The 22,578-nt window shown below is 41.7% G+C and overlaps 1 protein-coding gene and 1 non-coding gene across 2 annotated transcripts in view; both read left to right on the plus strand.

Annotated features, from left to right (window-relative positions):
* The window catches only part of KIF15 (kinesin family member 15), a 48,818-nt gene that overhangs the window by 15,205 nt on the left and 11,035 nt on the right, over positions 1-22,578 (plus strand). Inside the window, exons 11-26 of the mRNA XM_056129504.1 lie at positions 1,685-1,808; positions 2,773-2,849; positions 3,045-3,254; positions 3,813-3,990; positions 6,798-6,939; positions 7,905-8,046; positions 11,921-12,118; positions 13,414-13,521; positions 14,145-14,250; positions 15,853-16,018; positions 17,371-17,521; positions 17,960-18,045; positions 19,139-19,208; positions 19,559-19,645; positions 20,919-21,023; positions 21,713-21,835. Coding sequence (XP_055985479.1) covers positions 1,685-1,808; positions 2,773-2,849; positions 3,045-3,254; positions 3,813-3,990; positions 6,798-6,939; positions 7,905-8,046; positions 11,921-12,118; positions 13,414-13,521; positions 14,145-14,250; positions 15,853-16,018; positions 17,371-17,521; positions 17,960-18,045; positions 19,139-19,208; positions 19,559-19,645; positions 20,919-21,023; positions 21,713-21,835 — 2,073 coding nt within the window. The remainder of the gene's footprint in view (positions 1-1,684; positions 1,809-2,772; positions 2,850-3,044; positions 3,255-3,812; positions 3,991-6,797; positions 6,940-7,904; positions 8,047-11,920; positions 12,119-13,413; positions 13,522-14,144; positions 14,251-15,852; positions 16,019-17,370; positions 17,522-17,959; positions 18,046-19,138; positions 19,209-19,558; positions 19,646-20,918; positions 21,024-21,712; positions 21,836-22,578) is intronic.
* LOC130037969 (small nucleolar RNA SNORA36 family) lies at positions 14,632-14,765 on the plus strand. Its single transcript, XR_008794545.1, has one exon. It is a non-coding gene; the product is annotated as a small nucleolar RNA SNORA36 family (small nucleolar RNA).

Raw genomic sequence — 22,578 nt, forward strand, 5'->3', positions numbered from 1 at the left:
GTAGTCTTTGGAGAGTGGAAAACTACAGGAATAATTAGAATTATGGTATCAATGATGTAACAATAACATCAGGAAGTACAGGTTGGCCTAAGAATCAGATGCTACTAGAAATAGCTTCTTAGCACACAAAAAAATTTTGCAAGAACAAAACTTGCAAGACTTGTAGCATTATAACTAATGGTAAGTTTTCTCCAGCCTACCAGTTACTTCTGTCACTCGCTAAGTTTCCTTCTGCTACGTTTCATTTGGTCCATTTTTAGACACCTACTGGTGGGCTTACTCTCACTGTCGATTAGTTATGTGTATACATATATATGTGTATATATGTATTTTGTGTTTATTCTATATATATTTGTATACATCATACTAATAGATCATAGCATTGCATTCTTCTTTCATTCAACGTATTGTTTTTGACATTCTTGTTTTAAATATATTGAAAGTATGTTCTTTCCTCCCCTGATTACTATTTTATTATATAATTCTAACTCTTTATCCTTCTGTTGAACATCTAAGTCATTTCAGTTTTGATTACTCTAATGCTGCTGGGATACTCTTATGGACCTCTTTGTGGTTATTTTTGTGAGAAGCACTACAAAGTATGTGCTATCTCACAGGGTTAAGTGTTTGCTTTTGTAAGGAGCTGTCAGTTTTCTAGCGTGGTAGTACAATTTTGTAGTCTTTTTATTTATTTATTTATTTATTTTTTTGCTTTTTGGGTCACACCTGGCAATGCACAGGGTTACTCCTGGCTCTGCACTTGGGAGTTACTCCTGGCGGTGCTTAGGGGACCATATGGGTTGCTGGGAATTGAATCCAGGTCGGCCGCGTGCAAGGCAAACACCCTACCCGCTGTGCTATCTCTCCAGCCCCCAGTTTTATAGTCTTAATACTCATCTGTCAGCAGAGCCTGGCAAGCTCCCTGTGGTGTATTCTGGTGTATTCGATATGCCAAAAACAGTAACAACAAGTCTCACAATGGAGACGTTACTGGTTCCCACTTGAGCAAATTGATGAACAACAGGAAGACAGTGTTACAGTCTACCAGTTGAAACAGGTGAAGTTCTCCTGCACTTTTTTTAAGGATACATTTTTCAGATCTTCCCCTGTGAAACACTGTTGGTGAGATAGAAGTACAGCTCTGACTGAAGATAACATGGGGCTTGGGAGATGCATGCCTTGAACGCAGCCAACCTTGGTTTGATCCCCAGCACCACGTACGGTCCCTTGAGCTGCCAGGTGTAGCCCCAAAACAAAACAGTAAAAGATAAAAACTCAGAGACCTCGAGGCTGTCAGATTTTTTTTTTTTTTCTATTCTGTGAAGCGTTGGGTGTTTAGTAACGAGCTCCCTTTGACCTGGTTGTTCTGCAGATTTTGGTGGTGGTTTGTACCCTGTAGGCGATGTGTACTTTAATGGCTGATGAACATCCCCAGACCCTGAAGGGAAGCCACTGAAAGGGGCCATGATTAGTCAGCTCAGCTAAGAGCAGGGGGCAGTGTAGGACAGCAGCGGCTTTAGATAGAAAGTCCAGGGAAGGAGGCTCCCTCCTCTGTCGAGACACTGGGAACCTAGTGGCCTTCCTGGACTGTTGGCGAGATAGGAATGCTCTAAGCCACAGAAATAAATGTAAACAAGGAATATATATCTCAAAAACTAGTGCTTGAAGCAATTTTTTGGAACAGGCTGTAGTAAATGAAGACACTCAAGGCAACGTGAACCAGCTACAGGCTGAAGTGAAGAGGCTCAAGGAACAAGTGGTCCAGCTTATGTCAAGGCAGAGTGCGTCAGAGAGCCTTCAGACCAGGGGTAAGTGGGACGTCATGGCCTTTATCCCGAGAAAGAGCAGATTTCTGTGAGAGCCCTTCAGTGAAAAGGCTACCTTCAAAATGACACTGCTCCTTTCGCCCATAAAGAACATAGAATATCTTAAAGAAAATATTTTATCTCATCACTGTGAATTGCAAAATTAATTAATAATTGCATTTCAGGTGTACAACAGGAACATAGTACTTTGTAATTTGAAATAGGTACTTTAGATACTGAGTCTTTAAGATATGGTGGGAAGGGGGAGAGTAGAAATAATGGAGTAATTCATTCGAAAGTGCTGAAAAGGGACTGGAGAGATAGTATAACTGGTAGGGCCTAAGCCTTGCATGCAGCTGACTGGTTTGATCCTTGGAACCCTGTATGGTCACCCTCTTTCCCACCCCACCTCCACCCCAGCCCTCCAGAAGTGATCCCTGAGTGGAGTTAGAGTAAGCCCCTAAACACTGCCAGGTGTGGGCCCCAACCCCAAGGGGAAAAAAGATACTGATGAATTTGATTTAGATTTACATCCAAGATTACATGTCATATCTTTACATTACTAAATCTTTATGTTTACTAAATAGATTTATATTTATTCAGAGATAAGAGCGAGTACTCCAATAAGTAGAACAAGTTAATTTTAAATTGATGATCTGACCTGATTTATTTAGGTTAGTTAAGAGCAGTTATTACAGTTTTTGGATAGCTGCAGTGGTAGTACAGCTGATAGGGCGCTTCCGTTGCATCTGACTGACACAGATTTGACCTCCAGCATTTCATACGGTCCCCCAAGCCTGCCAGGAGAGATCCCCAAGTGCAGAGCTAGGAGTAAATAAACTGAGAACTGCCAGGTGTGGCCAAAAAAAAAAAGGCAGAACAACAGCAAAAAAATAAAGTCTGTTATAAAATTTAAAAATGTAAAGTTTTTTTCTTCCCTTCGTCTTTTCTACTGGATTGATTACAGATAAAGATGAGACAAATTACATGAAGTATTTCCAAGAGGCAATGCTATTCTTTAAGAAATCAGAACAAGAAAAGAAGGTAGGAAACTGAGGGTTTCAAAATATTTTAGTCTTTCAGCAGTCTCTGGTGCCTCCTGAATGAAATCAGTGACACCCATATGTAAAATGGAGGTGGGAAAATATGATTTTGCCACTGAGATTAAATATGATATTAGTATATTGCTTATTGGGGTGTTAAAGGTATTGTTTGTGTGTAACCAAATTATTTCTTCAGACTCTGCTAGGAAAAATTACCCAGTTAGAAGACCTGACTCTCAAAAAGGAAAAATTTATTCAGTCTAATAAAATGATTGTGAAATTCCGAGAGGACCAAATAATGCGCCTAGAGAAGCTTCACAAAGAGTCCCGGGGGAGCTTTCTGCCCGAGGAGCAGGATTGCTTGCTGTCAGAGTTGAGGGATGAGATTCAGACCCTGAGAGAACAAGTGAGTACATGCCATTTTTAGTATTTCTTTTGTTTTGGTTGATTTTGATTTTGGTCTTTTTTTTTTTTGGAGAGGGGATGGGGACACCTGGCAGTGTTTAGGAGTTACTCCTGGCTCCGCACTCAGGAGTTACTCCTGGTGGTTCTCAGGGGACCATATGGGATGCTGGGGATCGAACCCAGGTTGGCTATGTGCAGAGCAAACGCCCACCCCTTTGTACTTTCGCTCTGGCCCCATATTTCTGAAAATAAATTAGTGGCTCATACTAGGTGTCCTCCATGTCCTCCTCAGCGTGCTGATCTGAGCATTGCCTATGCACGCAGAATCTACCTGAGTTTCCAATGTGCCTGAGTGAGGATTGCAAGGGTGCAGACCCAGACACAGGGTGACAGGAAGACACACAGATATTTCATCTGAGCACACTGGCAGTTGCTTTGTCAGAGTTGGCAGCAGTCCACCATCAGGTGTAGGGAGCGTGCGTGGAGTTTTTCAGTGGCTTTTTAGGTGTTGTTCACTTGGAAGCTATTTGTGAAGATGTGTCATTCTTTTCTGTTGCAGGTAGAGCACCACCCCAGAGTTGCAAAATATGCAATGGAAAACCATTCCCTCAGGGAAGAGAACAGAAGGTTGAGGTTATTAGAGCATGTGAAAAGAGCTGAAGAAATAGATGCCCAAACCATTGCAACACTGGAGAAAGCTTTTTCTGAAATATCTGACAAAGAGAAAAATGAAAAAAGTGAGAAATGATTGTTGTCTGTGTGTCACAGGGGTGCAGGTCTGGTTTATATTTATTTAACTTTGCAGGAACAGTATTTTAGCATTTAGACCTGGCATGCCATTTTCTTGTGTATATTATGTTATTTAAAAGGCTTCTAAAATTTTTTCTGAAAAAGGATTGAGCTAACGGAGCAAGGAAATCCTATTCTATTTCTCAATGTTGTCGATTCAATCATCTTAATTCTTGATACATAAAATTTTTCTATTTCACTGTTGATGATAAATGCTTAAATAACCACAGTTTACGTAGAGGTGAAATGATTTCAATCACCTGGTTAAGGTTTGTAGGGTGTCAGATCATGATGGGATTCATGATCCATCTGCCACAATATGTGCCTGTTCCTGTCACGATGCATGATCTGATCCCTGTGTCATGTTTGCTAGTTGTACTTAGCGCATGTGTGTTCTGTTAGCTGTATCTTCACTCCTGTCAATTTACTTCTGTGCTCCATGAAGTTTTCTTAATACTAAATAGAACTTTAGTCCTGACTTTTTGTTAATGCCTGTGATTTGGTTACATAATCAATCTCCTTTTGCCCTATAGACTGAATATTTCTGTAGCCTTTCTCAGCTCAGATTTTTGTTTTCCCTTTTTAGGGTGAGACTTTATTGTTACTTACTGTGTCTGGCATATCAAATACTCTCGGTAGCTTGCCGGGCTCTCCGAGAGGGGCGGAGGAATTGAACTCGGGTCGGCCATTTTGGCCGCTTGTAAGGCGAACGCCCTACCCGCTGTGCTATCGCTCCAATGGAGACGTTACTGGGCCCGCTCGAGCAAATCGACGATCAACGGGAGGGCCTTTACCTTTTACCTTTTAGGGTGAATTTAGGAACACATTGGTTGGTTTTGTTTTTGTATTGGGAAGGGAGGGATATTGGAATCCAGAACCTCGTACATTGAACATTCTATCACTGAACTGCATTCCAAGAAAAGGTTCTAATATTTTTATTCTATATCCATAGAAGTTTGTGTTTGTCTCTGATTTGGGTTTTTTTTTTAAATTTTGTTTTTTTGGGGGCCATACCAGTAATACTAGGGTGGGGGAGGTGATTATGTGGTGTTGGGGATTGAACCTGAGGCTCCATCATGCTTCGGGGCATGTGCTTCAGCCCTTTGAGCTGCCTTCCAGCCCCAGCTTTGGTTGAAAAACATTTCACTTTCCAGATCTTTCCATCTTTCTGTTATTACTTAATAAGAAAACAGTTTACAGTATTGAGTTTTGGAGAGACTAAGATTTTCGACGCAAAGACCAGATTTCCGGTACCACTTCAGTCTTTTCCAGTCTTTTTTTTTTTTCTTTAGTAGAATGTTCTATTTTGTTGGCCTTAGTAGTACCTTGACTTAACTACTTGCAATTCTGGGGAAGTGGCTTAGAGGTACAACATATTGCCTATGTGCATGAGATCAGTTTGAGCTCCAGATTTCCACACTGGAAGAAAAAAAGATACTAAAGGCAATTTCTAGATCCTATCATTTTATAAACATTGCTTAGTTTTCCCATAAAATTTTTGGTGCTAATCCTTGGGCATGCAATCTCTAAACAACTTTTAAATATTACTTTCCCAGAGTGAAATTCGGTGGAACTCTCCTTAACATATTTTAGTTAAGAATCTCCACAAAGGGGCTGGAGTGATAGCATAGCGGGTAGGGCATTTGCCTTGCACACGGCCGACCTGGGTTCGGTCCCCAGCACCCCATATGGTCCCCTGAGCACTGCCAGGAGTAATTCCTGAGTGCAAGGCCAGGAGTAACCCCTGTGCATCATTAGGTGTGACCCAAAAAACAAAAAAAGAAAAGAAAACGAATTCCCCCAAATTGTTTTCTACCAAGTTCTTTAAATCTATTGCCCTTGTTAATTCTTTTTTTCTAAATAAACTCACCAATTATTTGGACCAGCAAGATGGACCAGTAAGTTGAGTGCATGCTTTGTATGCAGGAGGCCTAGGTTTGAGCCACAGACCTGCATGGTCTCCCTGAGCACTGCCCCGATTAGCCCTGAGTACAGAGCTGGAGGAGCCCCTGAGCATTGCCCGGCTCACCCCAATCCCACCCTTAAAAAATGTTTCTGATTATTAAAGTTAGCTGCTAGCACTAATTCCCAGAAAATGTAATTATTGTCCTTTCTCCATTCAGCATCATGTGCGTGATGCTTTAGTCATTGATCTTTCAGTGTTGCTGTAAATGTGCTCCATTCATTCTGTGACTTCTCAGCATCTCAAAATCGACCTCTATCCTCTTGACACACTGTCTGGCTTCTTGTTGCATTATAAAATACTCGTGAGTTTTAAATTTCACCTTCCAGTGCATTTCTTTTTCTTTCTCCTTGTGCATCAAAATTAAACCTGGCAGAGAACGTTAAAAATATATTGTTATTTTTGGAGGGGTTTGTTGTTGTTTTGTTTTGGGATCACACATGGTAGTGTTCAGGCTTATTCCTGGCTCTATGCTCAGGAATGACCTGGTGGAGTTCAGGAGACTATAGGGGTATCAGGAATGGAACTTAGATCAGGTGCATGTAAGGCAAGTGCCCAACCTGCAATACTATCTCTCCAGTCCCAGTGTTAAGATTTTTAATGTATAAACATTCTAGCACCACACCCTCCCAAATAGGTTCTGCTTTCCTCTGCTGTTGTCCCAGATTCGTCTCCTGACCTCCTGTTTACCTCCATTTCCCCTCTCCCCCATGGTAAGCTTCCTTCTGAAGGTCAATTTTTCAGTTTCTATTTAGTTTTGTCTTTTAAAGATCAGTTCCTTTTCTTTCTCAGGTCAGCAGGGATTCTCTCCTAAATCTCTGAAGGAATCAAGTTCATTAGCAAACACCGAGAAGTTAAAAGCACAGCTTCTGCAAATTCAGAAAGAGTTGAATAATTCAAATCAAGAATATGAAGAATTCAAAGAACTGTCTAGGTAAACATATTTATACTTACATATTTTAATATGTCTAACTTTTGATTTTAGTGTTTTAACAAAGACAATTGAATGTTTTAATATTAGCAATTTAATATTAATTAAATCTAATTGTTTCTATTATCATATAGCAGGTAACAAAATGCTTTCTGATTTTTTTCAATAACAGTTAATGAACTAAATGTGGTTATTTTAAGCAACACCCTTATAAAGATGTCTATTGAATTTCCATATTAAATTCTTTATCTGATCACTTTATCAGTACTTAACATGAATCATGAGTTCTCAAAAATTACTGGTTAATATTCCTTTGGAAAAGAAAGATAAACCACACTTGTAGCTAAGATCAGTTCTATCCTCCAGTATAAAGAAGTGACTTTGGATCATATCTAAAAGTTCCGGGGGGGGGGAGGGGTGTGGGTCACAAGATCAGGCTTGTAGTAGTAGATTGTACACTTTGCACATATGAGGGCCTGGTTTGATGTTGGGTATCATAAAATAAGAGCAGTAACTCATTTCCAAACACATTAGTTGGCCCATGTGGAACTTTGAATCGGAACCCGTCATTTACAAGTTTCCTTGTTCTTACCTTGATTGTTTCAAGTTCTCAGTCTCTGAGATGTATTTTACCCGACTAGAAAATGGGAGTATTTCAGGGAGTATAATCAGAGGCTCTCTGATATTTTTTTCTTTTTGGGTCACACCTGGCGATACTCAGGGGTTACTCCTGGCTTTGCACTCAGGAATTACTCCTGGCGGTGGTCAGGGGACCATATGGGATGCTGGAAATTGAACCCGGGTCGGCTGCATGCAAGGCAAACGCCCTACCCGCTGTGCTATCACTCCAGCCCCAGCTCTCTGACTTTTAAATGGTCACTGGAAAATAAGTGTATAAGTTGTAAAGCACTCCAAAATATATAGCATTACTCATTACGTGAAATATTCAACTTTCTTGTCTCTATTAGGAAAAGACAGCTAGAATTAGAATCAGAACTTCAGTCTTTGCAGAAAGCCAATCTCAATCTCGAAAACCTTTTGGAAGCAACAAAAGTCTGTAAGCGGCAGGAAGTTTCTCAGCTGAACAAAATTCATGCTGAAACAATCAAGGTAAGAACATGAAGCAGTGTTTTAACCTTCAGTGAGTGCTGTCTTGTTTTGTTAGGATTGGAGAGAAAACATAGACAGTTAGTTTCCCAGTACAGATAGACTCCCTTGCGGCCCATTAGCCCAGGCTGACACTGATCATGGAGTTCTGATGTATACAACCCACAAAGGTTTTGTGGCGTAAGAAAGAAGGTGTGTGTGTGTATGTGGAGTGGAGAGAGAAAAATGGGGCTAAAGTGCTTGCCTTGTTTGTGGCCAATTTGTATTTGGTCCCATCACTGCATGCGTTCCCCTGAGCACTCGAGGAGTGATCCCTGAGTGCAGAGCCAGAAGTAAGCCTTGAAGGTACCCAATTGTAGTCCAGATCCTCTTAAGTATAGAAGTAACTAACGCATTTCAAGTTGAGCTGTGGGCAAACTCCGGAGCGAGTGGCCAGGGCTGTGATTGCAGAATGGAGTGTGCTGTGCTCCCCAGGAGGCTGGTTCTAGGGACGTCCCAAGCTGCCTGAGGTCAGAACTTGGCACAGCTGGCCATCTTCTGCAGACTTACTAGGGCTTTTGTTCTGGCTCAGTTATCTTCTGAGGCGCCAACCTTGGGGTTTGAGGGCCCTGTCTTGTGTGGAGCCTGGGGTCGGCAGCAGTAGAGCTCATTTTGGGTTATATCTTGGTTTTATAGCTTTGTGAAATTCCTTGCTAAGGGACCCTTCTACCCACTGGCCTACGCTAAGCCGCCTTTTTAAGCACTGGCTTCTAGTTGCACCAGGAGGCACAGTTGGTAGGAGGCATCAGAGCCAGGGAGGTAGTACCCACAGCGGAGAGTGCTGCTACCTTCCTGCTCAGCCAACCTCAGTCTATCCAGAAGTGCTTGCAGAGTTAGGACTGATAAAGTTTTCCTGGAGCACCCCTAGGTGTGGGCCCTAGGGCCCCACCAACCCCACAAGGTGGTTGTCAGACTGTCCCTGAAGCCCATTAATTTGTGCAGCACAGGTGTTGGTCCTGCCCACCCAGAATATCCTGGGAGCCAGGGCCCCATGCAAGGGTGAGGGATTGCTCTTTGCTAGAAAAGAGAGTCAGTCCTGACCTTCACCCAGCTCTCCCAGGCTCCTCATCTACTGCAGGGGGAAAAAAATTCTGTAGAAGACAAATAAGGAAGCAAAGACATTACTTAAGGGGAGAGAGAAAAGGTAAGCTAGCCAACTGCAGTCTGCTTGAGAGGGCGGGGGGCCCCGTGGAATAAAATGTCAAAGAAAGGGATGACATGTCAATGGATGCCAGCAGTTCTTCTCCACGTTGTAAACCTCAGCTTCTGTGGTGGGACAGCCTTGGCTTATGGGGATGGTTCCACTGCAAGCTACCTACTGAGCAGATTTTTTTTGTTTTAAGTGGTGATAGCAACATTTCTTATGAGCTTAGGTTTCCATTCTGCTCAGGTCCTGAAGGTGACGACATACGGTCTGTCAAGCTCCTGTAATTGACAGTCTAATTGGTGAAAAAGAAGATCTAGTTAGGGTTCTTATTCTCATTATCCTCATTGCTAGTGAAGTACTTTTCATATGTTATTTGTTCACTTATATATTCTTGTCTACAAAGAATAATTTAATTTTCCATTTAAGTCTATCTTTTGACTTACTGTTTGATTTTTGTTTTGGACCACACCTGGCAATCCTCAGGATTTAACTCCTGGCTTGGCACTCAGGCATCACTCCTGATGGTGCTCAGGTAACCATATGGGGAATTGGGTATTGATCCCAGATGGGTCATGTGCCAGGCAAGCATCTTATTTGCTGTGCTTTCTCTAGCTCCCTAATTATGCTGGTTTATTCGTATTGTTTTTCTTTTTTCTCTTTGATGGGTGGTCAGGTTGAGCCGCATCTGCCAGTGTTCCACTAACTCCTGGGTCTGCACTTAGATTTCACTCCTGACGGGGTTCAGGAGACCATTAGGGGTGCCGGGGGTTGCACTCAGTTCAGTTGTGTGCAAGAGAAGCGCACTACCAACTAACTGTACAGTTGTTTTATAGTTTTGAAAGCTCTCCGGCATAGCCATGGCCCCAAGAAGCACATGAACCTAATTCAGAGCCCAACAACTTTCAGCAGAAATGTGAATAAACTATGCATTTAACTATGGGGCTGTGCTCCCCAGGGAAAGGGTGTTTGTCTCCTCCTGCCCCCCCCCCCCCCACAGCACGGTGGCCACCGTCAGAGCTTATTGGACAGCCAGGTATGAGCCAGCAGTGATGGGGCAACTACGGCCTCATGGGATTGGGGACGGAACCAGCACATCCTTGCCGCCCCACCGAGGCCGAGAGTTGCCCCCAACGAGCGGCTCTGGCTTGGCCATGGCCCCAGAGGCACACAAACCAATCTCGTAACTATATAGCTTTTGGCAGAAATCCCTCCAGATTTAATAGTAAAATATCACTGTCACTGTCCTCCCATTATTCATCGATGTGCTCGAGTGGGCCCAGTAACGTCTCCATTGTGACAATTGTTACTGTGTTTGGCATATCGAATACATCACAGATAGCTTGCCAGGCTTTGCTGTGCGGGCGAGATACTCTCGGTAGCTTGCCGGGCTCTCCGAGAGGGGCGGAGGAATCGAACTCGGGTCGGCCATATTGGCCACTTGCAAGGCAAACGCCTTACTGCTGTGCTATTGCTCCAGCCAGTAAAATACCAGAAATCCAAAATCATATGGTCTTCATAACCAGCAATGGAAAACAAGTTATTTCACAATGCCTTTTCAGCAGGTCTGATTGTTGGGAGGGAAATTCCAAATAATAATAATAGTGCATTTTTTGTCAAAATAATGAATGAAATCAAAGTAGAGAGAGTTAAGTGGAAATCATCTGCCCCACAGGCATCAGGAGAGTTGAGATGGGGGTATAGTGGGGTTCTTGGTGGTGGAAAATGTCTACTAGTGAAGGGATGGTTGTTTGATCATTTTATGACCGAGACTTAAACCTGAAAGCTTTGTAACTTTTCTCACGGTGATTCAATAAATAAATTAATTTTAAATAAATAAAAGTTATATATCAGGCTAATAAATTCTGCCTTCATACTGGTTGTCTTACCCGTTTGTATTTGATGCTTTTTCTTTATAGAAGTTGTAAGATTTTGAGCAGGCCAAGTTGATTGACATTTTTATTTTTGTGATTTTTTTTTTTTTCTGTTTTTTTGGGTCACACCGGCTATGCACAGGGGTTACTCCTGGCTCATGCACTCAGGAATTACTCCTGGCGGTGCTCGGGGGACCATATGGGATGCTGGGAATCAAACCCAGGTCGGCCATGTCTAAGACAAATGCCCTACCCGCTGTGCTATTGCTCCATCCCCCTATCTTTGTGATTTTTATGTTCGTTTGAAAGTCCAGAAATCCCAGGGTAATCAGTTTACTTTTCTTTTTGCTACTTTTATAATTTTGTTGAGGTATTTAATGCATCTAATTTATCTTTTAGTGATATGGGAATTTTTCTCAAAAATAATCAGTGTTAAAGAAAGTAATCCAGGGGCCAGACAGTATAGCGAGTAGGGCACTTGTGCTGCATGCGGCTAATCCTGGTTTGATTCCCGGCATCCCATGATGGTCCTCTGAGCCCACCAGGACTCAGCCCTGGAGCACCACTGAGTGTAACCCAAAATCAAACAAAAAAATTAATGTACAAAAATAGAATTTTTTGCACATAATGTAAAACTGTGTGTCTGAGGGAGGGGGTGTTTCCATAAATAAGAGCTTGTCACTTGCAAGGCAGGTGCTCTACCACTGAGCCTGAACACTACCCTAGAATTTTCTTTATCATCTTTTCTGTTCACAAAATGGCATGATGCTGTTTTGTTTTCTTGTGTGTTAATGTTTTCTGTAATCTTTTGTTATTGCAGACTATAACTACACCTACAAAGGCTCTTTCGAACCGGTTTCACCTGCCCCTTGAGTTAAGCCCTGACTCAGGGAGCACTGGCTCTGTGCACCCTGGTGATTCCAGCAGAGTAGAGAACGACATCATGAACGAGCCTATCCCGCCTGAGATGAACGAACAAGCCGTGGAGGCGCTTTCTGAAGAACTCAGAATGGTGCAGGTAGTGTTTTTTTTAAAGGAAAATCATTGCATGTTCCTTTACAATTTTTTTGTTCAATCACTTTGACCATGATTTTCTATTTTCAAGCTTGTTTAATATTAAAATTATATGTGCATGTAAAGGTTCCCTGGCTTGGATTAGCTGTCTTGGATTAGCCATTGCAGTCTTTTGGCAGTCAGTTTCGTCTTGGAGGTCTTTGGCTCTCTTGAATTTAAGATGACCGGTTTGCTGCCAGCTTCATATGCAAGAATTGGTTTATCTAGCACAGTCTTGTGCTGCTAAGGAAAGTCAGATTAGGGTAGGGAAAAGAGGTTGAAGTGCTAGAATGTGAAGCTGTCAGTTTGATTCCCGACATCATGACCCTCAGCACCTGCAAGGCTCACCCTGGTGACTACTGGGCACAGCTAGGCCTGTGTAGTGCTGAGAGGCACAACAAATGGGAAATAAAATTAAAAGAAGTGAAAGAATTGAATTATCTGATTGAAATTAGACAGGTCTTGTTACAATGCCAATAACAGTAAAATTGATTATTTTGGGGCTATAGTAGTGTGGGCGGCATCCCTTCCTTGCACAAATTTGATCCCCAACACCCCGTATAATTCCCTGAGTAGATTTGGAGTGATCCCTGAGCACAGAGCCAGTAGTAAGCCTTGAGCACTGCTGGGTGTGGCACCCCTCTCCCAATTGATTCTGGTGAGTTAATAAAGTAATTATCCCACTACTGTACATAAATTATTTATTTATTTATTTATTTTTTGCTTTTTGGGTCACACCCGGCGATGCTCAGGGGTTACTCCTGGCTCATGCACTCAGGAATTACTCCTGGTGGTGCTCAGGGGACCATATGGGATGCTGGGGATCGAACCTGGGTTGGCCATGTTGACTGCGTGCAAGGCAAACGCCCTACCTGCTGTGCTATCGCTCCAGCCCCTGTACATAAAATTTGACTATACAAAATCCTTCAAACTCACCTTTTCCAGAGCATAGAAATCTTTCTGGGAAGTAAGTCCATGGAATTTGTAGAGCTTCTGAGCAGTTTCTGGATGGTTGTTGAGTTTACCAGGAGTTAAAGTTTGACACTTTCCTTCCTTTGTGTTTAAAATTTTCTACTTTGCATGTCCACATGTATAATATTAAAACTGAGAAGTCATAAAAGTCTTTGAAGTTGGCTTCTGGTCTCATTCTTACCTGTGATACCTCTCTTCATAGATTTTTTAAATTTTCTTTTATATGCAGATGGAAGTTTTTAAAAGAGTTCTAAAAGAATTTTGACAGTGGGTGTTTTTGTTTTCTAGGAACAAATGAGTGCCCTTCAAGTCAAGTTGGATGAAGAAGAGCATAAAAACCTAAAGCTTCAGCAGCACGTCGACAAACTGGAACATCATTCTTCACAAATGCAAGAGGTGAGCTGACGTCATGGACTCAGGAAAAGTAAGAACGTTTCTCTCTGTAAGAGAATCACAGGAAGAAATGATGTCCCAAAGCCTTCGTCAAGACTACTTGTGTTTACTTCTTTCTTTGGGGATTGCTCTTATGATAAAGAGAGACAGACGTACCTCATCTGAATTCTGCCCCACTTAAAATTCAGTGGCTCTTTTGCTGTTGTTGAAAAGATAGTGAAACTCATGGCCCGGTGCTTGCAGTGGCCTTTCTCCTTTCTTCAGCATCTTATGGGGTTATTCAGTTTTCCTCCTCTTGGTCCTTTAGGTGAGATTTTATTTTTAAATTAATTTTTCTTTTTTGGGGAACAAGATAGTTTTTATTGGAACTTATTTAGAAAGGTGAGATTGGAGAGAAAGGCAGAAGAACTTCTGTGTTCTCAAGAGAAAGTACAAACTTCTCCATAGTAGAAGCACGCAAGCATAGATACATAGAGACAAGCAAGGGAGATGCGTGTTCAAGGGACAGCATGGGTTGAGGAGCGAGCCACTAAATTTTACTGTTTAAATTGCAAACCGAAACAAGTAATTTGGTGTGTTTCTCAGCATTCCAACCTTTTTCCAGTAAAAATATTTCCTTCCCAAAGCTTTTCTCATCAGAAAGAACTGAGTGGACCAGGCAGCAGCAAGAACATCTCTCCCAATTGAATCTTCTTGAAAAGCAGCTTCAGGACACTCAAACCAAGAAGGACTGTAAGTTGGAACAACTGAGAGCCTTGTTATTTTAGTGAGTTTGTAACCTGGTGTCTTCCACATAGAACTCACAGTGAGCCATAGGTTTTGGTTGGTTATTATTATTTCATCCTTTTAAGTTTGCTGTCAGTAGCAATGGTAATATATCATAAAGGAGGATTTTTCTCTTGGACTGGTCACAAACACAGATGCAAATATGTTGAATGCTTTAATGCTACTTTGATAATGAAGTGTCTTGAATATGTGTATGTGTTCATAGATGAGGGAGGGTCATTTCCAATACTCCTCCTTGAAAGTACGTGCAGTAACTTGTAAAGTGATAAAACAACAAAGCAAGTGAAACAGAACAACCCAGCTGTTTTAATCTAAAAAGTTACTGGGAACCAAAGCGTTGAGCCTAGTTCAGGGCTGCTTCCCTGTTCTAGTAATAAGACTTTGGGACATTAAGACAAGGTCTGGGAGAGATGATTGGGTAGAAGGTATGTCTCTATTCATTTCGCTCCCAGCCTATAAAAATGAAAAAAAAAAAAAGTTACTGGGGTGGGAGAGGCACTTCCCCTGTGCATTTCTGAGCTCCGGGTTCAATCCGTGGCACAGCATATGGTCCCCTTAGTACTGCCAAGAGTGATTCTTGAGCATCGCCAGGTGTGGCTTCAAAAAATGAAACCAAAGAGAGGGCTGGAGCAATAGTACAGCGGGTAGAGCATTTTCCTTGCACGTGGCTGACCCTTGTTCGATTCCCAGCATCCCATATAGTCCCCTGAGCACCGCTAGGGGTAATTCCTGAGTGCAAAGCATAGAGTATTCCCTATGCATTGTCGGTGTGACCCAAAAAGCAAAAAAAAAAAAAAAAAAAAAAAACAGAAAAGTTACTAATTTCTTACTCTAATTGGAGTTTCCTCAGCAGAGCACAGTGCCTGTCTTGTAGGGGAGAGGCTGGAGAGGGTGCATAAAGGACTGGGCTCATGTTTCTCGTACAGGGTGTGCAGACTCCCTCTCAGGCACGGCCTTTTCCTCCAAGAGCACCACAAGGAGCAAGCCCGCTTCTTGTCATCCCCAAACAGACAAAATTGTAATGATACCATATTTCTAAGGGATCATATCACATTTCTAAGGGATTTTTCAACATGAAACATTAGGTCATTAAAAACAAACACTTTAATTCATTTTTCTTTTGTTTTGGGGCCACATCTTGGCAGTACTCAGGACTTACTCCTGGCTCCGGGGTCAGGGATCACTTCTGGGTGGGGACACAGGGGATCAAACATGGGCAGCTATGAGTGAGTGAAGCGCCCCACCCCCGTACTCTCTCTGCAGCCCTTTTCCCCCTTATATTGAGATTGTGATGCATTATGATGAAGTGTAGAAACTCAAGTGAGCTACAGTTCAGAAACAGATAGAACATTTATTTTGGCAGGCATATGCCAGAAACCCATGAGCAGGAGTTTCTGGTATGTGTTCCTCAATACCTAAGTTATTTAATTTAAAATGATCTCATTAGCTTTTTCTGCCAGTTATGTCAAAAGTACCTGTCTAAATGATTAAATCACTTTGTAGAAAAAACATCACTTAAGAACTTATTTTTTATTTTTATTTTTACAGTTTTGGAAAGTGAGGTGCATGATCTGCGAGTTGTTCTTCATTCTGCAGACAAGGAGCTGTCTTCGATGAAACTGGAATATAGTTCATTCCGAGACAGTCAGGAGAAGGAGCTCAACAGCCTCTCTGAGAGACACATGCAGGTTCAGCTTCAACTGGATAATGTCAGGTAGAGCTGTTTTATGACGGTCTCAAGTTGACTGATTTGTTTTCAGTCCAGAACTTCTTAAAATACAAGCGTTAAAAACCCAACTGAGGGGCTGGAGAGATAGCACAGCAGGTAGGGCGTTTGCCTTGCATGCAGCCGACCCAGGTTCGATTCCCAGCATCCCATATGGTCCCCTGAGCACCGCCAGGAGTGATTTCTGAGTGCAGAGCCAGGAGTAACCCCTGTGCATCGCCGGGTGTGACCCAAAAAGCAAAAAAAAAAAAAAAAAATCCAACTGAAACAAATTAACAGCAGGGTAATTTATTGGCTCTCAACACTGGAAGCATCAAGGGCTAATTTTGGTTCCAAGGAGACTGGATTGAGTCTCAGACAATGTTGTCAAGTGCACATCTTAGTCTTCTTTCCCCTGCCCCCACCATTCTCTGCTCTATAGTTTTAGTTGGTATTATAAGATATATGCTTTACGCTGTTTTTACTATGTCAGTCTAGCTTTAGCCACTGATTGGTACCACCTGGAAATTTTCCCCTTCTACTTTTGCTTTGAGATAGATCCAAATCTTTAGCAGCGTTCTTACACATGCTTTCGCATCTAATTTGGAGGCTTAGAGGCCAGTTGATTGAAGAAGAGCTCTTGGCTGAGCTCTGGTTGTTAGTGAAGCGACCAAGAGGATGAAAATGTGTAAAGTAGTAAAGAATACGTGTATGAATTAAATGATCTGCCTGTTTTGATCAATCTACACCTGTAATCTTAATAAAATAAAACCACTTAGGAGGAAAGATATGTGGTGAATGCTTAGATTGTGCTATCGACAGTGCTAACTAAACTGGGGCTGGAGAGAAGAGCTCAATGGACTGAGTTCATGCTCTGCACACAGGAGGCCTGAGATTGAGCCCTCAAACCACCTGTTTCCCTGAGCACTGCTGGGAGCAGTTCCTGAGCACAGAACTGGGAGTTGCCCCCGAGCATTGCTGAGTGTGACCCCCTAAACCACAAGACAAACAAAACAATAATTAATTGCCAGTCCCTAAAGTGACTAGTCTAGAACTCTCCCAATGGGTCTCATCGCTAATCTATTGCAGAGGATTAATCAAGCTTGTGATGGGCGAGAGAATGAGGAAGCTTATGGCTCCAGACTGCCATGCTCACCCTGTCTTCCCACTGCCCTGTAGCCTAGAGGGCTGCCATGTTTGAACACCATGGACACTTCCCAGGATCACTAGGAATTTAGTACTTAGTCTCCTCCCGGTTGGAAATAGTCTACTGATGGGAACAACTACATTCAGATAAACTGAATAGCAGAACTAAATTTAATGTTTGTAATAACCCTTGTAAAAATGTTTTCCTGATCAAGACTGGAAAATGAAAAACTTCTTGAGAGCAAAGCCTGCCTTCAGGATTCCTATGAGAACTTACAAGAAGTAATGAAGTTTGAAATTGACCAACTGTCAAAAAATCTCCAGAACTGCAAAAAGGAAAATGAAAATCTAAAATCTGATCTGAATGTAAGTTAAGAAGGTTGCGGGGGGAGGGGGGGGGGGAGGCTGGAGCAATAGCACTGCAGGTAGGGCATTTGCCTTGCACGCGGCCGACCCGCGTTCGATTCCCAGCATTCAATATGGTCCCCCAAGCACTGCCAGGAGTAATTTCTGAGTGCATGAGCCAGGAGTAACCCCTGTGCATCGCTGGATGTTACCCAGAAAGCAAAAAAAAAAAAAGAAGAAGGTTGCGGGGATTCAGTGTAGAATGGTTTCTTTGCAGGTGTGACACCCTGGGCTTGATCGCTGCCTTCTCAAAAGATTGCTTATTAGTGGACTTGCACTGTGTGACTGGCACTGGGCAGCAGGGCCAATGGTGTAGCTTTCTGTGTTGGCCACATAGAGTGTACCTTGTTTGTTGGCTATATTGCTATTAATAATCATTTAAAATTTTGTGTTTTTTAGAATTTGATGGAACTTTTTGAGGCAGAAAAAGAACGCAATAACAAATTATTATTGCAATTTGAAGAAGATAAAGAAAACAATTCTAAGTGAGTGCTAGTTATATTTTCTGTTAACTGGTTAACATTACCACACTATCTTGTTTTTTGTGAGTTTGTTTTTCCCTGCTATTTCCTAAAGTTTTCTAATGCAGCCCAAATTGAGTATTAGATTATTTTGTGTGAATGGTTATGTAGTGAATTAAATTTTTTTCCTATGGAATTTTTAAAATGAGTAACAATTACTGGTGACCAACTCAGGGCTACCTTTTGTGGGTTTTTTTTTTTTTTCGCCCTGCTATTTCCTAAAGTTTTCTAATGCAGCCCGAATTGAGTGTTAGATTATTTTGTGTGAATGATTATGTAGTGAATTAAATTTTTTTACTATGGAATTTTTAAAGTGAGTAACAGTTACTGGTGATCAACTCAGGGCTACCTATAAATAAATCATCTGTCTTTACTAAGATGCCTTGTAATGATGTGTTGAAGGTAGGGGCTGATTTGTAGTTCTATTTTTGATCTATGCTTATTTTTCCTTTGTTTCTAAATATGAATGCCGTTATTCTTAGTCTCTCTCTCTCCACGTTTCTTTCCTTGGCCACCCGTATCCTCTCTTGGCTTTGACCAACAGGATGATTATTCAGAATCTGTTTATTCAGTGAACACATACGGAGCTTTTACTATGAGAGCACGTTTCCTCTCAGTCTTAGCAGTTATTACTGGGTGCATCTAGTGAATACATAAATCTCATTGGGAAATGGGCAGTGAACATCTAATCATCTGTTCAAACATTTTGTGATAATCTAAAAACCAGAACATTTGGAGGAAAGAGTGAACAAAAATCCCCTGTTTTGTTTTAGCAAAAAGATAGGTAATACACAAATTCTGTATGGTATTTGGCATATGTTATGGTATTTGGCATATGTTATGTTAGGGAGCACTGAGTTCTCTGAAGAGAAACTTGTGGTACAAAATGCTTTCTTAAAAAGTTGTTGAGCACGCAGGTCCAAAATTTTCTTACCCCCTACTAGAACATAATACCTAATGTGCCAAGTCAAGTTCAGTTGCATTGCCTAAAATCTCCTCTGTACAAATCGACTCAATTCCTTGAATGAAATCAGGACTGAAAATTCTTCTCTTCCAGAGAGATCTTAGAAGTTCTTGAGATCGTCCGTCAGGAGAAACAAAAAGAGATGACCAAGTGTGAGCAGCAGGTACTGAATGCTATCTAAAACTGGAGGAGTCGGACAAAGTTTAGTTTAAAAATTCTTCCAGTGTTTGTAGGCTGAAAATGAGTAATACAAAAGTGAGCCTCCAACTGGGTATATTGTTTATCAGCTTTTGCTGTTCTAATGCCCAGATGTCTATAACCATAATTTATTGCTGGTCTCCTGTTAGGACCACAAAATCTCTGTCTTTTAAACCAGCCTTTTATTTATCAAGAGTCACTCCTATTGTATACTGTATAATTTGAAGATCAGATAGCACTTCCTTCTTTAAAAACATGCGTATGTGTTGTTTAATTTTATGATTTAATTATTTTTTTGAACATACTTTTCTGTAGACGGCTAAAGTACAGAAACTAGAAGAGAGTTTGCGTGCCACAGAAAAAGTAATCAGTTCTCTGGAGAAGTCTAGAGATGCTGACAAGGTAAGTAGAGGTGAAAGCTCTCTCTATATGCTGCTTTAATGATCCAGTCCCTGTTTCCAGGGCAGTGGGCGGTCACCATTTCCATAGTGTGCTCAGCTGTTGTTCATCTTCCATGGATGCTTGAGAATGCCTCTTTATTTTATCCCACAACACACTGTTCTATCACTGTTTCCGGGACACACCCTGCCCTACTGAGCAGACTGTGAAGTGTGCTACTTTCTCATTGCCTTTCTTACCGCCTGGGTCCCATGGTTCAAGTTCTGAAGTCCCTGGGGTTGACTTTAATTAGAATACTGAAAATAGTCTTTATGTACAATAATAAAATTAGGTACAAATCCTTCATGTCTAGTATTTGTAATAAGTTAAGCAAATGACTACAAGTACAGAATTATTAAAATATAAGTTGAGGAACAGGAGAGCTATTAATTGGGGAATCTTGCAAGAGGCTGACCTGGGTTTGATTCCATGGCACCCCATACTGTCCTCCAAGCCCCACCAGTAGTGATCTCTGAGCACAGAATCAAGAGTAATCTCTGAGCACTGCTGTGTGGTGCCTCTATGCACTCCCTACACCTAAAAGTGATCCTTTTGGAAATTGGAGAGATAGCGCAAGAGGCTGGAGCATGTCCTTTGCATGTTGGAGGCCCAGTTTTAACCCCCATATATATATATGCCTCTCAGAGAGCCCGGCAAGCTACCGAGAGTATCCCGCCCACACGGTCAGAGCCTGGCAAGCTCCCCGTGGCGTGTTCAATATGCCAAAACCAGTAACTATAACAGGTCTCATTCCCCAGACCCTGAAAGAGCCCTCCAATAGTTGGGAAAGACGAGTAAGGAGAGGCTGCTAAAATCTCAGGGCTGGGACCAATAGAGATGTTAATAGAGACGTTACTGGCGCCTGAGTAACAAACAACGGGATGACAGTGATATATAGTTCCTTGAACACAGACAGGAGTGGTTTGCAGGCTCCAAAAAAAACTTGAGCAAAAACGTTTTTTTACCAACATTTGCTTTCCATTTATTCATCTTTTTATTGTTACTCAATGCCCAGGAATCCCACATTTATTTCTGTTGCTCACATACACCTGTTTGGGATGTAACAGAGGTCTCATCACATGTTTTTGTGTGGGGCAGTGATCAAATACCATGGTGTGGGACAGTACCAGGGGTCTGACTCACCCCCCATATGATAGGCAGACACTTTATCCCTCAGCCATGATCCTGAGCCCTAGCCTAAGAGTCACTGGGAGTAATAGCTTTCTTTACTCATCAGGAAGTTTTAGCTGACCTCATGAGCCAGATTCAGGAGCTGCGAGCATCTGTCTGTGAGAAAGCAGAAACAATAGATGCCCTGAAACAAGAACTGAAGGATGTTAATGTAAGTACTGCTTCTGACCAGATAATACATTTGAGGATGAAGTACATGTCACAGGCTCCATTAGAAAACCGAGTCTGTGTTCAAAAGGTTTGGAAATACTAGTGCAAGCGCACCAGATTTCTGTATCTGTGTAATATTTGGATCTCGCCATGCCAGCCCTCTGGGTGCATCTCCAGAGGAAGCACTAGCTACTGTGTCTCCAGATTTTACTCTCTTGGGCCCAGTACTGGGTCCTTCATGTAGGAGTGGTTGGTCAAATTGAAGCCAAAACAGCAGTTGCTGCCTGTGGCAGCTAAGTTTATCTGGTGTTCCCTAGTTGCTTCAATATTTAAAAAAAAATTATTTAGGTCCATTTAGAAATGCCAATACAGAATTTTTTCCTTCATTGTACTTTTTAGTTTCCTAAAGTACTTATTTCTCTTGCATATAGTTAAACGTTACTGCTTCTACCTTCCCTTGGGTCACGATGAAGGTTTCTGTCACTGCCCCTTGTTCCCCAGCCTCAGAACTCGTGGCACCCCATAGGTATTCTGAAGGCAGTGTGCTGATAAAGTTGTCAAGACTCAGGGGTTTGTTACTGTACCTGTGGGAGTTGCACATTCCCCTCCCCCTTCAGACTCAACATCATTTCAGTCTGTGAACAGTCATCAAGCCAGAACAGCTTTTGTGTCATGACTTGTTCTCTGCAGTGCAAATACAACGTGGCTTTGACTGACAAAGAGGAGAGCAAAGAGTTGGTTAAGAAACAGGAAACGGAGATCCTGGACCTGAAAGAGACCCTAAGAGTGAGAATATTCTCTGAGGATATAGAGGTAAATGTTAACAGATCATGACTCTTGTTTTACTTTGTAAATTATCACTGTGTCTAAGTGTATATGAAAGTTATTACTAAAGAAATGAAGGACTTTTAAGGGAATAAATAATAATCAGAGCCATTTTTCTGAGAGTAATTAGAAAATGATAGTAAGAAAATTTGTAGAGATTATGGTGTCCCGAGAGTATCTCGCCCGCACGGCAGAGCCTGGCAAGCTCCCCGTGACGTATTTGATATGCCAAACACAGTAACAACAAAGTCTCCAATGGAGACGTTACTGGGCCTGCTCGAGCAAATCGACGAACAATGGGAGGGCTTTTACCTTTACCTTTATGGTGTTCATATATATATTTTTTCTTTTTTTATTAGTGAAAAACCATGAGGTACAGTTATAAGTTCATATATTTTTATTCTGTTCCTGCAGCATGGTAAGTTCCTACGAAGGATCCTTTTTTCAAAAGGGGGCACAGTAGAAAGTGCATTGACTCAGATGTAGTCTTGGCAGTGTGAAAGTGCTGGTTATCAAATATCTCAGGGTTTGCCTCTTGTATGTTAGCTAAAGTAGTTTTTTTGTTTGTTTGTTTGTTTGTTTTATGTTGTTTGAGCAACATGCCCTCATGAATTTGGACTTTGCAGAATAGGCTCTTCCAGACAGAGATGAATAGGTTTTAAGGTTTTATTTTATTTAAAGTTTTATTGAATCACTGTGAGATAGTTACAATCTTTAATGTTTGGGTTACA

Source organism: Sorex fumeus, unplaced genomic scaffold, assembly GCF_029834395.1.
Source record: "Sorex fumeus unplaced genomic scaffold, SorFum_2.1 ptg000072l, whole genome shotgun sequence".
NCBI classification, from domain to species: domain Eukaryota; kingdom Metazoa; phylum Chordata; class Mammalia; order Eulipotyphla; family Soricidae; genus Sorex; species Sorex fumeus.